The sequence below is a fragment of the Solanum pennellii genome, chromosome 2 (genome assembly GCF_001406875.1).
Source record: "Solanum pennellii chromosome 2, SPENNV200".
NCBI lineage: Eukaryota > Viridiplantae > Streptophyta > Magnoliopsida > Solanales > Solanaceae > Solanum > Solanum pennellii.
The window spans coordinates 55,275,797-55,287,283 of NC_028638.1; the positions used below are offsets into that span (position 1 = coordinate 55,275,797).

The 11,487-nt window shown below is 32.4% G+C and overlaps 2 protein-coding genes across 3 annotated transcripts; one reads left to right on the forward strand and one right to left on the reverse strand.

Annotated features, from left to right (window-relative positions):
* The first annotated feature begins 3,952 nt into the window (after positions 1-3,952).
* Positions 3,953-7,722, forward strand: LOC107011631 (protein COBRA-like). 2 transcript variants are annotated; one of them, XM_015211216.2, is made up of 6 exons: positions 3,953-4,197; positions 5,195-5,274; positions 5,520-5,976; positions 6,129-6,288; positions 6,378-6,655; positions 7,036-7,722. In XM_015211216.2, the coding sequence occupies exons 1-6, from the start codon at positions 4,122-4,124 to the stop codon at positions 7,326-7,328; spliced, it is 1,344 nt and encodes a 447-aa protein (XP_015066702.1). In that variant the 5' UTR covers positions 3,953-4,121; the 3' UTR covers positions 7,329-7,722. The 2 variants fall into 2 exon arrangements, with proteins under 2 accessions (XP_015066702.1, XP_027770581.1); XM_027914780.1 differs by lacking the exon at positions 3,953-4,197 and adding an exon at positions 4,872-4,936.
* Positions 7,723-7,812: 90 nt separating this feature from the next.
* LOC107011632 (COBRA-like protein 4) lies at positions 7,813-9,996 on the reverse strand. Its single transcript, XM_015211217.2, has 6 exons — positions 9,767-9,996; positions 9,603-9,682; positions 9,027-9,483; positions 8,805-8,952; positions 8,446-8,723; positions 7,813-8,337 (listed from the first exon to the last, which is right to left on the reverse strand). The coding sequence occupies exons 1-6, from the start codon at positions 9,822-9,824 to the stop codon at positions 8,054-8,056; spliced, it is 1,305 nt and encodes a 434-aa protein (XP_015066703.1). The 5' UTR covers positions 9,825-9,996; the 3' UTR covers positions 7,813-8,053.
* Between the last annotated feature and the right edge of the window lie 1,491 nt (positions 9,997-11,487).

The following is an 11,487-nucleotide window of genomic DNA, read 5'->3' on the forward strand; positions in this document are numbered from 1 at the left end:
TTTTCAAATTGGAAACACAGCAGTTTATTAGGTCTTTATGCATTGCCCTTTTCCTTTTCTAATTTTTTTTATTATAGAGTATTGAATTATTTTATTTAAAAAGTACTCCCTCTCCCCTGTATTTAGATGAACATTTTTATTTTATACTATGATCAAGTAATCATTAATAGATTAATTAATTTTACTATTTTGTCATTTGTTAATGTATTCTCTGTCTCTTGTATATTGACTTGATATACGTATTAAAAAAATTATACGTACTTTCTCCATTTTAAATTAATTGAAAGACATTTTTTATTTTCTAATTAACTTAACTGTTTAATTTTCATGACTATTTTTAGAATAATCTTTCAAATTAGTTATTTAATTAATGTTTAATTATTTTAATTAAAAATTTGATATACTAATTAATAAGCGTGAAAATGAAAAGTTAAGCCTAATTTATGTTTTGATCTTCTTTTCTTGAAGTGTGTGAAATACTTTAATATTAATTCTCTAAATAAAATGAGGGTATAATAGATAAAAAAATATTTTTTTTATTTGTAATAAATGACAAGTAAAAAATATTATTTTTTCTTATCATTTCCTTTTTATTTTATTTTGTTTTGGGCTAGTTTTGAGCCTTTGGGCCAGTAGACACTTTTGATCTACTGTGTCATATTATAACCTGTCTTGTTTTATATAATTGATGGCTTTGCCATCCTTTAAAGAAAAAAAAGAAACAAGTAAAAAGGAATGGATATAGTATTAATCAACTTCTTGAAAAAATAGATTATGAATGTGCATTTAAACTTTCAGAGGTCATATTTTTTCATTCACTTTTATTTGTTTATAGATTTTTGTTTAGAGTCAAATAATAAGATATTGACTAACATTTTATAATATATTTTTTATAATATTGACATGCAAAAAATGGCAATTTATAATATTTTTCATATAGTTTTTTAATGTCAAAAATTTTTATTTAAAATATTAAATTAATGTTATATGATTTAATTTTGAAAATTAATAAAATTGAATTTCGAAAAATATAATATGATAGATAAAATGGACATAGGGAGTAGGACTGTCAAATAGGCGGTTTGGGTTGAAATTGGAGATATCAAAATAGGTTGAATAAAAATCGGGTTGGGTCTTGACCCACCCAAGTTTATTTTGGGCTCAAATGGGTCGGGACTTGAACCGCCCAATTTGATTCGATTAATCGTAATAATTTTTAAAAAGTTATATTTAACTTTTATAATCACAATGCAAATTTCAGCTCAAGATTTTTCTTTTAAAAAAGTGATAAATTGATAGATAAATCTTAAAAAATGTTAAATAGATGATAATTTATACATTTAATATAGGAACATAACTTAGTAAATAATTTTAAAACGGGTTGAAATTGAAAATTGAATTGGGCTAAAATGGGTTAGGCTTGAATGACTTAAGATTAAATCCAATTCAAATTATTTTGAGTCGAACCCTTAATATTTTACGTGATTGGGCGGGTTACCTATGTTTTGGTTCATTTTTGACACCTCTAATAGGGAGTATTAATTGTAAGTGTAAAATGAAAAAACGAGATAAATATTTTTAGTAATACGTCCATCTAATATGAGACGTAGAGAGTAGTTATTAAATCACTCATATTAATATTTACGACTTTAACACTTATCTTTATTAAAAAAAAAAGATTCTGAAATGAACCCACATATAAAAGTGGCTGATCTGCTCATTATTTGTGTTCGTATTAGATTTGTATAAATTATTATTTTTTTAAAATGTAGGATAACTCGTAATTGCTACAATCTTTGACACAATCTCGTGCATTAACCATACACAAATTATAAATCATTTAAGCGGATCCTATGCGACAAGCTAAAAATTCAAGAAGGAATTATAAAAATATCAATAGTTTGATGTATGAAATCAATTACCGCACAAAGAAAGTAAGAATATATAGAGATTTATACCAAAACAATTGTTTTGTTGCGTTTTCCAAGTTTTGGTAGTCAATGAATAAAATTAAAACGAAAATAAAATAAAATAGAGTATTACTACCCCTTCCAAAATTATATGCCATTGTAAAAATTACTTTAATGACTAAACATTTTGACTAGTGGTAAATTTGTTTTTAGAAAAGATATAGTTATATATTTTAGGATATAAATACAAATAACAATTCTTAATTAATGTTCTTTTAAGTAAAGGCTAAAAGAGAAACACTACAAATAACACTCATTGGTTTGATAAAGGATAGAGAGCTAACGAGATCTCAAACTTAAATTCAACTAAAATAAGAAAAATCCTAGAAGATTTATTTTTGATTGAAAGAGAAAAATAGAAACAAGAGAATAGATAATTTGAGACTAAAGATATGTATCATGGTTCCAATCTGGTTACATTTGGGTAGATAGTAGGGTTTTAATTATTAGGGGTTGTTTGGTAGGGAGTATTAGAAGACATTGTCCAAGTATTATGTATAGTATTATTTAATACTATGTTTGGTAAAAATTTGGGTTCATATATTATCAATCTAGGGATTAGTTATGCACCCTACATGATATTAGAGGGTGTATAACTAATACCTTCCATTTGGTGGTATTAGCTCTAATACCATGGGACTATTCTAGGTAAAGACAAAAATACCCCTCAAATCCTTTTAATATTTTATTTTTTTTTGATTTTATATTTTATATTTTATATTTATACTAATAAAGTTATTTAAATAAATTAGCTTACAAATTTTATTATTTAGATATAATTTTTTGTTTCTAAAATATGAATTACTTAATCTATTTATTATTAATATAAAATATTATAATCCGACTAATATGTTAATGTTGATGTATGAATTTAAGAACAATTCATAAGTTAAATATTGTCTCTTAATGAAAGTTCATTAAACATTACACAAGTAGTCTAAAACAAGAGTGTGTGTATATATATACACACACACATCTCGAGTATAAAAATAGTTTAATTTATTTTTCTATATTTATTTTATATTCTTGTTTTATTTTATGATAAAGAGTTTTTAAAATTTATTGATACAAAACAAAGTTTAATAAATTTTCTCTATAATCATTATAGTTGTGTGACCTTTTGAGTTATTAACTCTAATTTATTAAGATGACAATTATATACTCTCAAATAATTTAAGTGAGAAAATAGTGAACACGACAATAAAAATTTTATTCTCCTAACTAGTTAAAATGTTATAAAAAAATAATATTCTCCGTTAATTATCTACTTTGACTCAATTACATGAAATACAAAATCTCATAATAACTCTAGGGTATAATTGGAAAGTTTTTTTAAAAAAACTTTTAAACCACACACAAAATTAGATAAGAAACAATGAACCAAACACTTGATAAAAATAATCCCTGCATTGCTAATTCCTGCATTATTAATCCCTACATTATTCATTTTTACCAAGCGACCCCTTAATGTAACCAAGATTTGTCTATTTTCTGATTATAAGAATGGAGGGGACTCCAGATTCTGGAATTTGCTTTTGGACATCTTTGTTTTCTCTTACCTTAAAATGGCAAATAAGTACAATACAATGCTTTTTATTTATTTGGTATGTATACCCTAATTAATTTTAGTCCACTTATTCGCCTTACACTATGTAGCCTATATCCCAAGCAAATCATATCCAACACCCAATTTAATACCGTCGTAATTTAGGTGACATATTCATTTTCTTAAAGCGTTAAATAATTTAAGATTGATCATATATTTATTTCAAAATAAACTTTTTTTATAGTAATTGACAATTTAGAATAATTATAAGATATATGAAAAATCTATTAAAATTTTAAATTTAAAGACGTGTCAAGTAAATTGTGACGGAGAAAATAATAAATATTGGGAAAAGTAATATGAATTTTATTTTAATTGTAGTGGCTAGTGGGTGACTAGTGACCACCACTATTTAGGAGGATTTGAATAAAGTGAAGTTTATTGGAATGTACAAGCTTGGCCTCAGAGTTGTATAGCTTCTTCCACTTGTCACCTGACTCTTTGTTCTTTTTCATCCCCCATTCAGTACGTAGCACACAGAAAACCAGAAGAAAAAAAAATAATAAAGGTTCAAGAAAATAAACAGCTGCTATATACAACACAAAATGAGCTTGTTCAGATTTTTTGCTTCCACCATACTTTTACTATTCTTAATTTCTTGCTTCAGCTTCAGCTCAACAGGTTAGTAATCTTGTTTAGGTTGGTTTTCTCTTAGAGTTGATTCTCAGTTCTTACTCAACTAATATTAGATTCTATTGTTAAAGACAAAAATTGCTATTGTTAGCTATTTTCTGAGAGATTAGTATGTTTATCTATGATTTAAGAATCAAAAATTTGATTTTGATGGTAAGGATTATATCTTTGTCGCTATGATTGGACATATATATCAAGTGTCAAGAAAATTTCAGTATTCTGTTCCTAGTAAAGCAAAATCCTGTTAGGCAACAGGATATTGGGTGTTGATTTGGTCTATTCTTGGAAAAAATGAGCTTCAAGATTAGATTTTTAATAGTCATTTCGAGCACAAAATGAATGTACTGCATGAATTGAAGCAATTTCAATTGTGGTGATAATTTCACTATAAAGAACTAAAATGTTGGGTTAACAGTTTTTGTTATAGCCTCTGTGGTATCACAGTCAAGTTTTACGATTAAAATGATGTCGTGAAATATATAATCTGACTCTTCTTTGCATTCTACAAAGCATAGGATTGAACAAAATTCACTATAATTGACTCCCATGCTTAAATCAGTGGTTCTGTAGTTTAATCGTTTCTCGGTTGAATATGAACTTAGATATTACTGTAGAATTGTTAAGCAATCTGAAATAATAATTTTCTTCTCTTTGTAGTTATTCATATTGTGAGATTGCAGAATTTTAGAAAGCACCAGTTATATAACAAGTTGCATTTTGGATGAAGGTTAAGATTTCTATGTTTAAATTGTGCATGTACTACTAAAATTTGACTTAATAGAAGAGTTTATGAAGAAAAATCTTCTCTGAAAATACTTTCCTTTTAGAAACATACTCATTGTTTGGTCTATTTTGTGGACCAATATTAAACATTATATCTGAAACATGTCTTCACTTCCGCATCGCTATTGTGTAATCAAGAGATTACTGTGCATAGTAAAATGTAGGTGGTTTTTAACTAATACATTTTTACTTTTTGTACCAGATGCCTTTGATCCACTTGATCCAAATGGAAACATTACTATAAAATGGGATGTGATCAGCTGGACACCTGATGGATATGTGGTGAGTAACAATAATCTTGATCATCTATTGATAATTTAGACCTCCCTTAGATGACCTCCACGCAATAGAGCAGAGGCTAATTTGGATGCAGTTTATTCATCTCGATAGCTTTGACATACATGACATAGAGTTTTAGTCATTTAAGCTTGGCAGTCCCTTTTGACTCCCTTCTCTTTATTTTCTTCTTCTGATAAGCATTTCTCAAAGTGGAAGCTTCTGATCATTAACCGTTTGGAAGTTAACAGGCTGTGGTGACAATGTACAATTTTCAACAATATAGGCATATTCAAGCACCGGGCTGGAGTTTGGGCTGGACATGGGCAAAGAAGGAAGTCATATGGACCATGGTGGGAGGTCAAACAACAGAACAGGGAGATTGTTCAAAATATAAAGGAAATATTCCACATTGCTGTAAAAAAGATCCAACAGTTGTTGACATGCTGCCTGGAACTCCTTACAACCAACAGATTGCAAATTGTTGCAAGGGAGGAGTGATCAACTCATGGGGACAAGATCCGGCAACCGCTGTTAGCTCGTTTCAAGTTAGTGTTGGTGCTGCTGGAACAACCAATAAAACAGTGCGAGTACCTAAGAACTTCACATTAAAGGCTCCAGGTCCTGGTTATACTTGTGGACCTGCTAAAATTGTGAAACCGACTAAGTTTGTCTCCGCAGATGGGAGAAGAGTGACACAGGCTATGAGTAAGTTACTTGGCTCAAGTATCTTCAGATTCCATTCTTTCGATTGGCAACTTGTGTGCCAATCTTTGAAAACTTTAATCAAGCTCATCAAGATACACACAGTTGCAACCGATAGAAGATTGGGTTCTAACCTTTCATGTTGTCCTTGACAGTGACTTGGAATGTCACATGCACTTACTCACAGTTCCTAGCTCAAAAGACTCCTACATGTTGTGTGTCCCTCTCATCCTTCTACAACGACACGATTGTGCCCTGTCCGACGTGCACTTGTGGCTGTCAGAGTAATGGCACTCAGCGCGGGAGTTGTGTAGAGTATGACGCAGAATTTCTTTTCACCGATTCTTAGCATTGTTACTATTGAAGTCTTTTTCTTAATTCTTTCTTCTCAAGCTTCATTGCAGTCCAGAAACGCCACACCTAGCTTCAGTTGTATCAGACCATGGGAAGAAAAATTATGTTCCATTGGTACAATGCACGAAGCATATGTGCCCAATTAGGATACATTGGCATGTGAAACTCAATTACAAGGAATATTGGAGAGTGAAGATCACTATAACAAACTTCAATTACCGGATGAATTATACACAATGGAACTTAGTTGTCCAACATCCAAACTTTGACAACCTCACTACATTATTCAGCTTTAATTACAAGTCACTGACTCCGTATGGATCAATCAGTAAGTCCTCATTCCTATTGTAAATGCTCTGACATTTAGCTGTCATTGATTCATTTATGAATTAGATATATTAGCATTTTTCGGTCCTTCTAATAATATTCTCGCTATAGCTTATTTCACTTATGGTAAGCAAAGTTGGAAGTATCTCATGCTTATTCTGCTATCTCCTTGTGTATGAAAAAGGTTTCCTAAGAGCTATTCTGACTTTTGAGGCACCTAAGATTGGAACATAAATTTTAGAATATCCTAAAACGAGATCTGCTTTCCTTTTTTTATTCTCCCTACAATTGTCATTACTTTTGGTTGTAGATATACCTATAGGATCAGCTGAGAGATCGAAAATGATACAACTAATACTAACCGTATGGATGTTATTACAGATGACACTGCTATGCTATGGGGTGTGAAATTCTACAATGATCTGCTCATGCAAGCAGGTCCTTCAGGAAATGTCCAGTCAGAGCTACTATTCCGGAAGGATGCATCAACTTTCACTTTTGAGAAGGGTTGGGCTTTTCCTCACAGAATTTATTTCAACGGAGACAACTGTGTGATGCCTCCTCCTGATGCATATCCATACTTGCCAAATGCCGGTTCACGATGGGAGGTGTCCCTGATTACATTAGTGGTGACATTGATGTCTTCAATGGCAGTTGTCCTTACATACATTTAAAAAATTATCATCTGTGTATAGTTCAATGTATATCTGTTTTAGTTTGTTATCTCTGGGTTGACACCCGTGTTATTGCCAAGATTGGTGTGTGAGTTGGTATGGCTGAGCAATGGCCAGGCGTTCTGACTTGTGGTGTGCATATACTAATTTCATGCTAAAAGGGCTGCTACCATAGTCCCTTTAGCAGTTGTGTCACATGTTTTTTTGTATTTTGTAGGTTTGTCAAGTTCATAGTGTTTCTAGGCTGTGTATGAAAGTACAAGACCAATTCACAAACACATGTACTGCTTATATTAGATGCTTTGATAATCTTGTTTTCTCCACTAATGTCTTGTAATGACTTTCTACATTGTGAAAAAGATACTTTGCAGCAGGAGTTGCATTTTGTTTGATCTATCGTGGTGCAATTTTGCTGTATATCTCAGCTGAGGTACATTTTCTTTTCCAGTAATCAATTAGTAAAAATTATTGTGTGAATGCTATATTCTGTAATCTGTAAACTGTCTTCCTTGAGTTAGCAAAGTACATCACTCTGTAAGCATTTGACGACAAGAATGAAGTTTTCATTTATCAATGCGTATAATGACTCTGCGGAATTCAGTGTGATATTCCTATGCACATACCGGGTTCGTCCTTTCAAAGAATTCAATATCTGTGATTTCAACATACTACGGAGCTTGTGGTTGCTTAGCTTCAAAATTTTCAAGGACTGACAAAACTAGAGATCAAAAGAGTAGAATAGAAAGGAAAAACAGGGAAAATGACAATGTTGTGAAGGCAACAGGACTATGATGGGCAAAGTTGGGTAAGTATGGATAAGTGTCTGGTGGTGGCAGCATGCATTCGTCGCCATTGAAGTAGACTTTCCGAGGAAATGCCCATCCTTGCTTGAAGGAGAATGTTTCCTTGTCCTTCTGGAGGAGCACTTCTGATTGGACAGTCCCAGATGGCCCTGCTTCCATCAGTAAGTCATTGTAGAACTTCATACCATAGAACATTCCAGTGTCATCTGCATATGAATTTCAGATTGGCACATGATCAATATGTTTGCCCTTATCATGATGATCTTGTTTAGAGATAGCGAATGGGCTATACTTAATAGAGATTAGGGACTTACTGACGGATTGATAGGGAACGAGAGGCTTGTAATCAAAGCTAAAAACTTGTGTAACATTGTTAAGATTTGGATGCTGAACAACAAGAGTCCATTGTGTGTAATTGATCCTGTAATTGAAGTTGGTTACAGTAAGCTTGACTCGCCAATAGTCCTTGTAGTTGAGTTTCACATGCCAATGCACTCGAATTGGGCACATATGGTGCGTACACTGTATTAACGGTGCATTGTCTTTTCTTGGAGTGTTTACCCCAACCACACTCAATAGTTTGGAGTCGCTCCTGCACATTTGTCATAAGAAGTTAAGTAAATCAAATCTTTGTGCTCTGGAAATTTATGTCTGTAAAAAGCTAGAGACTTACTTGATACATTTGTTTCTGTTCTCACAACCACAAGCACAAGAAGGACAAGAAGTGATGGTTTCATTGTAGAAACTTGACATGGAGACACAACAACTCGGGTGTTTTCGTGCTAGAAATTGGGAGTATGTGCATGTCACATTCCATGTCACTGCCAAAGGATTAGTTATTAGTGGATAAAGTTCAATGATCATACGTGAAATTAACTTGATGAACATGACTTACTTAAGGCCTGTGTTTTGCGTCGAAGATCAGGTGTGAAAAATTTGGTAGGTGGAACAATCTTAGCAGGGCCACAAGTGTATCCAGGTCCAGGACCAAGCAAAGTGAAGTTCTTAGGAAGTTTAACGGTCTTGTTGGTGGTACCAGCTTGTCCGACGCTAACTTGAAATGCAGAGACAGAAGATTGAGGATCTTGGCCCCAAGAAGCCAAGACACCACCTTTGCAGCAATTGGTAAATTGCTGGTTATAAGGAGTTCCAGGGAGCAAATCTACTACTGTGGGGTTCTTTTTGCAGCAATGAGGAATGTTGCCTTTGAATTTAGAGCAGTCCCCTTGTTCAGTGGTTTGTGCACCCACCATAGACCAAATCACTTCTTTCTTAGCCCATGTCCATCCTAGGGTCCAACCAGGGGTCATGATATGCCGGTACATTTGGAAATTGTTCATCGTTACAGTAGCCTACAAGTATGATCATATTATATGGAATTAGAATGTTGATAAAGTAGAACATGTAATAACACATGCGTGTTAAAATCCAATAATTTACACTATCAGTATATATAAATTAAGTCGCTTACGACATAGCCATCTGGTGTCCAAGACATAACATCCCATTTGATGGTGATATTCCCATTGGGATCCAACGGATCAAATGCAACTGCATCAATAATGTAACAAATGTTATGTTTGAAGAGGAAAAAAAGCAGAAAGGAAAATGAGTTGTGGATATTAAGCAAAACACCTGTATGAGGAATGAGAGCAATTAAGAAGAAGCCAGCCACAACAATCAAACCTCTCATTTTTTTCGTCAAAATCAAAAAAAAATGAGTCGTTTAGTATGTAGTATACTTGGAATTATATATATGAGTCGTATAGCGTGTGTAATTTGTTTTGTACCAACTGGCTGTTGGTAGCAAGAGGATGGAGAAGATGTGCAGTCAGTTTGTTCCTTCTAATTTTATTTTATTTTTTTGGTTGATTTGGCTCTAATATTTATATTGCTTTTGGAGTACTTTCTGAATCTTGAAGTAAGGATTTAATTTGGTCAGTGGTATGTCATATCTCATATGTATATACTTTTTTTTAATCATATGTATACATCAAGCTCTTTGTTTTTTTCTTTTTCAATGAACTATATATTTCCTTGCCTACGTGATTGTAACATTCTAACGGTGATTTTCCAGCTACTTAAGAAGCGAGCTTTTAGACCTATAACTACTCTCGAGAATAAAATGTATGTTTTCATTCTATTAATACGAGAAAGATTGCAACTTATACTAATATTTTTCATAGTTTTCAAATATCAAAATTTTAAATATATATATATATATACATATCACGTGGTGAGTCAAAATAAGGAACTGAAAAAGTCGTAACACCTTGCAAGAGTTTACCTCAAGGAAAGAAAGGGCAAAGTTTTGGTAGGGACGACATTGTAACAGGTAAAATATCCCTCTCCTATACAAGACATATATAGTAACTAAGTTATCTCTTCTCTTTCCAAATTCTAATGATTCATCAATTACATCTCCCACACAAACTTTTTTTTCCCCACCACATCAAAGGATCAATAGTATTCTCATTTATTCTTCAGCGTGACTCAAACTCTCAACCTACTGAATCATGGTGTAGATGCTCAATGTGTAAACCTCACTCGTTACACACCCTAGCGCAAAAAATAAAAGAAAGGTGAATTCTTATTATAGTTCCTATCAAATGAGTAATAAAGATAAAAAGAAGAGCCCAAAAAGGAAATAAAGACACAAAAGAATATGTAGGTAAGGTCCTTGGGAGTCCAGTTATGGAATATAAATATATGAGTTTGCATGTGGTTTGGCGTGTGCAGTGAGTTGCAAGGAAGTGTCAACATCAACGTAACGCTTATATCATACTCAACTCAACAAACTATCATTGTCTCCCCCATGCATATTCTCCCCATCTCTGTAAAAACACAACTTTCACCATAATTTTAAGTAATGATGTAAAAGCACTATAATTATGACGTCAAAGTTATATTCTACTTAAGACTCCGCGTTGCATACATTGATTACTAAATACATTTGATCGAAATATACATCATTATTTTCAAAATATGATTGATACACTATTTACATTGTGTAACAAACTTATAGCTGATTAAAAAAAGATAAGTATAAAAAATATAACTAAACTATCCACGTTTCTTATCTAAACTATTCAGAGTATGAGTTTCATCTAAACATAACGTAACTATTGAGAGTCGGCAGATGTTCCCTTAGGAGTTAGGTGAAGGAGACCTCATGGGCCATTATTCGGGTTGTTAACTTACCAGGCACCGTTTTGGGCCCAAAAAGATCGGTTTGGATTGAAGACAAAAACTGTTGGGCTTTGTGGAGGCTTGTGAGCCGGCCCGACCCATTACTGAAACCCTAGGTTAACCATTTGGTTTTCCTATAAATATGATCCTTGTATTTGTAATTCTAA

Coding starts and splice junctions, on each gene's coding strand:
- LOC107011631 (XM_015211216.2), top strand. CDS start 4,122: ATGAGCTTGTTCAGATTTTTTGCTTCCACCATACTTTTACTATTCTTA. Junction 5,977..6,128: donor AAGAGTGACACAGGCTATGA/GTAAGTTACTTG, acceptor TGTCCTTGACAG/TGACTTGGAATGTCACATGC. Junction 6,656..7,035: donor GACTCCGTATGGATCAATCA/GTAAGTCCTCAT, acceptor ATGTTATTACAG/ATGACACTGCTATGCTATGG.
- LOC107011632 (XM_015211217.2), bottom strand. CDS start 9,824: ATGAGAGGTTTGATTGTTGTGGCTGGCTTCTTCTTAATTGCTCTCATT. Junction 9,683..9,766: donor TGCTCTCATTCCTCATACAG/GTGTTTTGCTTA, acceptor TTATTGATGCAG/TTGCATTTGATCCGTTGGAT. Junction 8,953..9,026: donor ACGCAAAACACAGGCCTTAA/GTAAGTCATGTT, acceptor ATCCTTTGGCAG/TGACATGGAATGTGACATGC.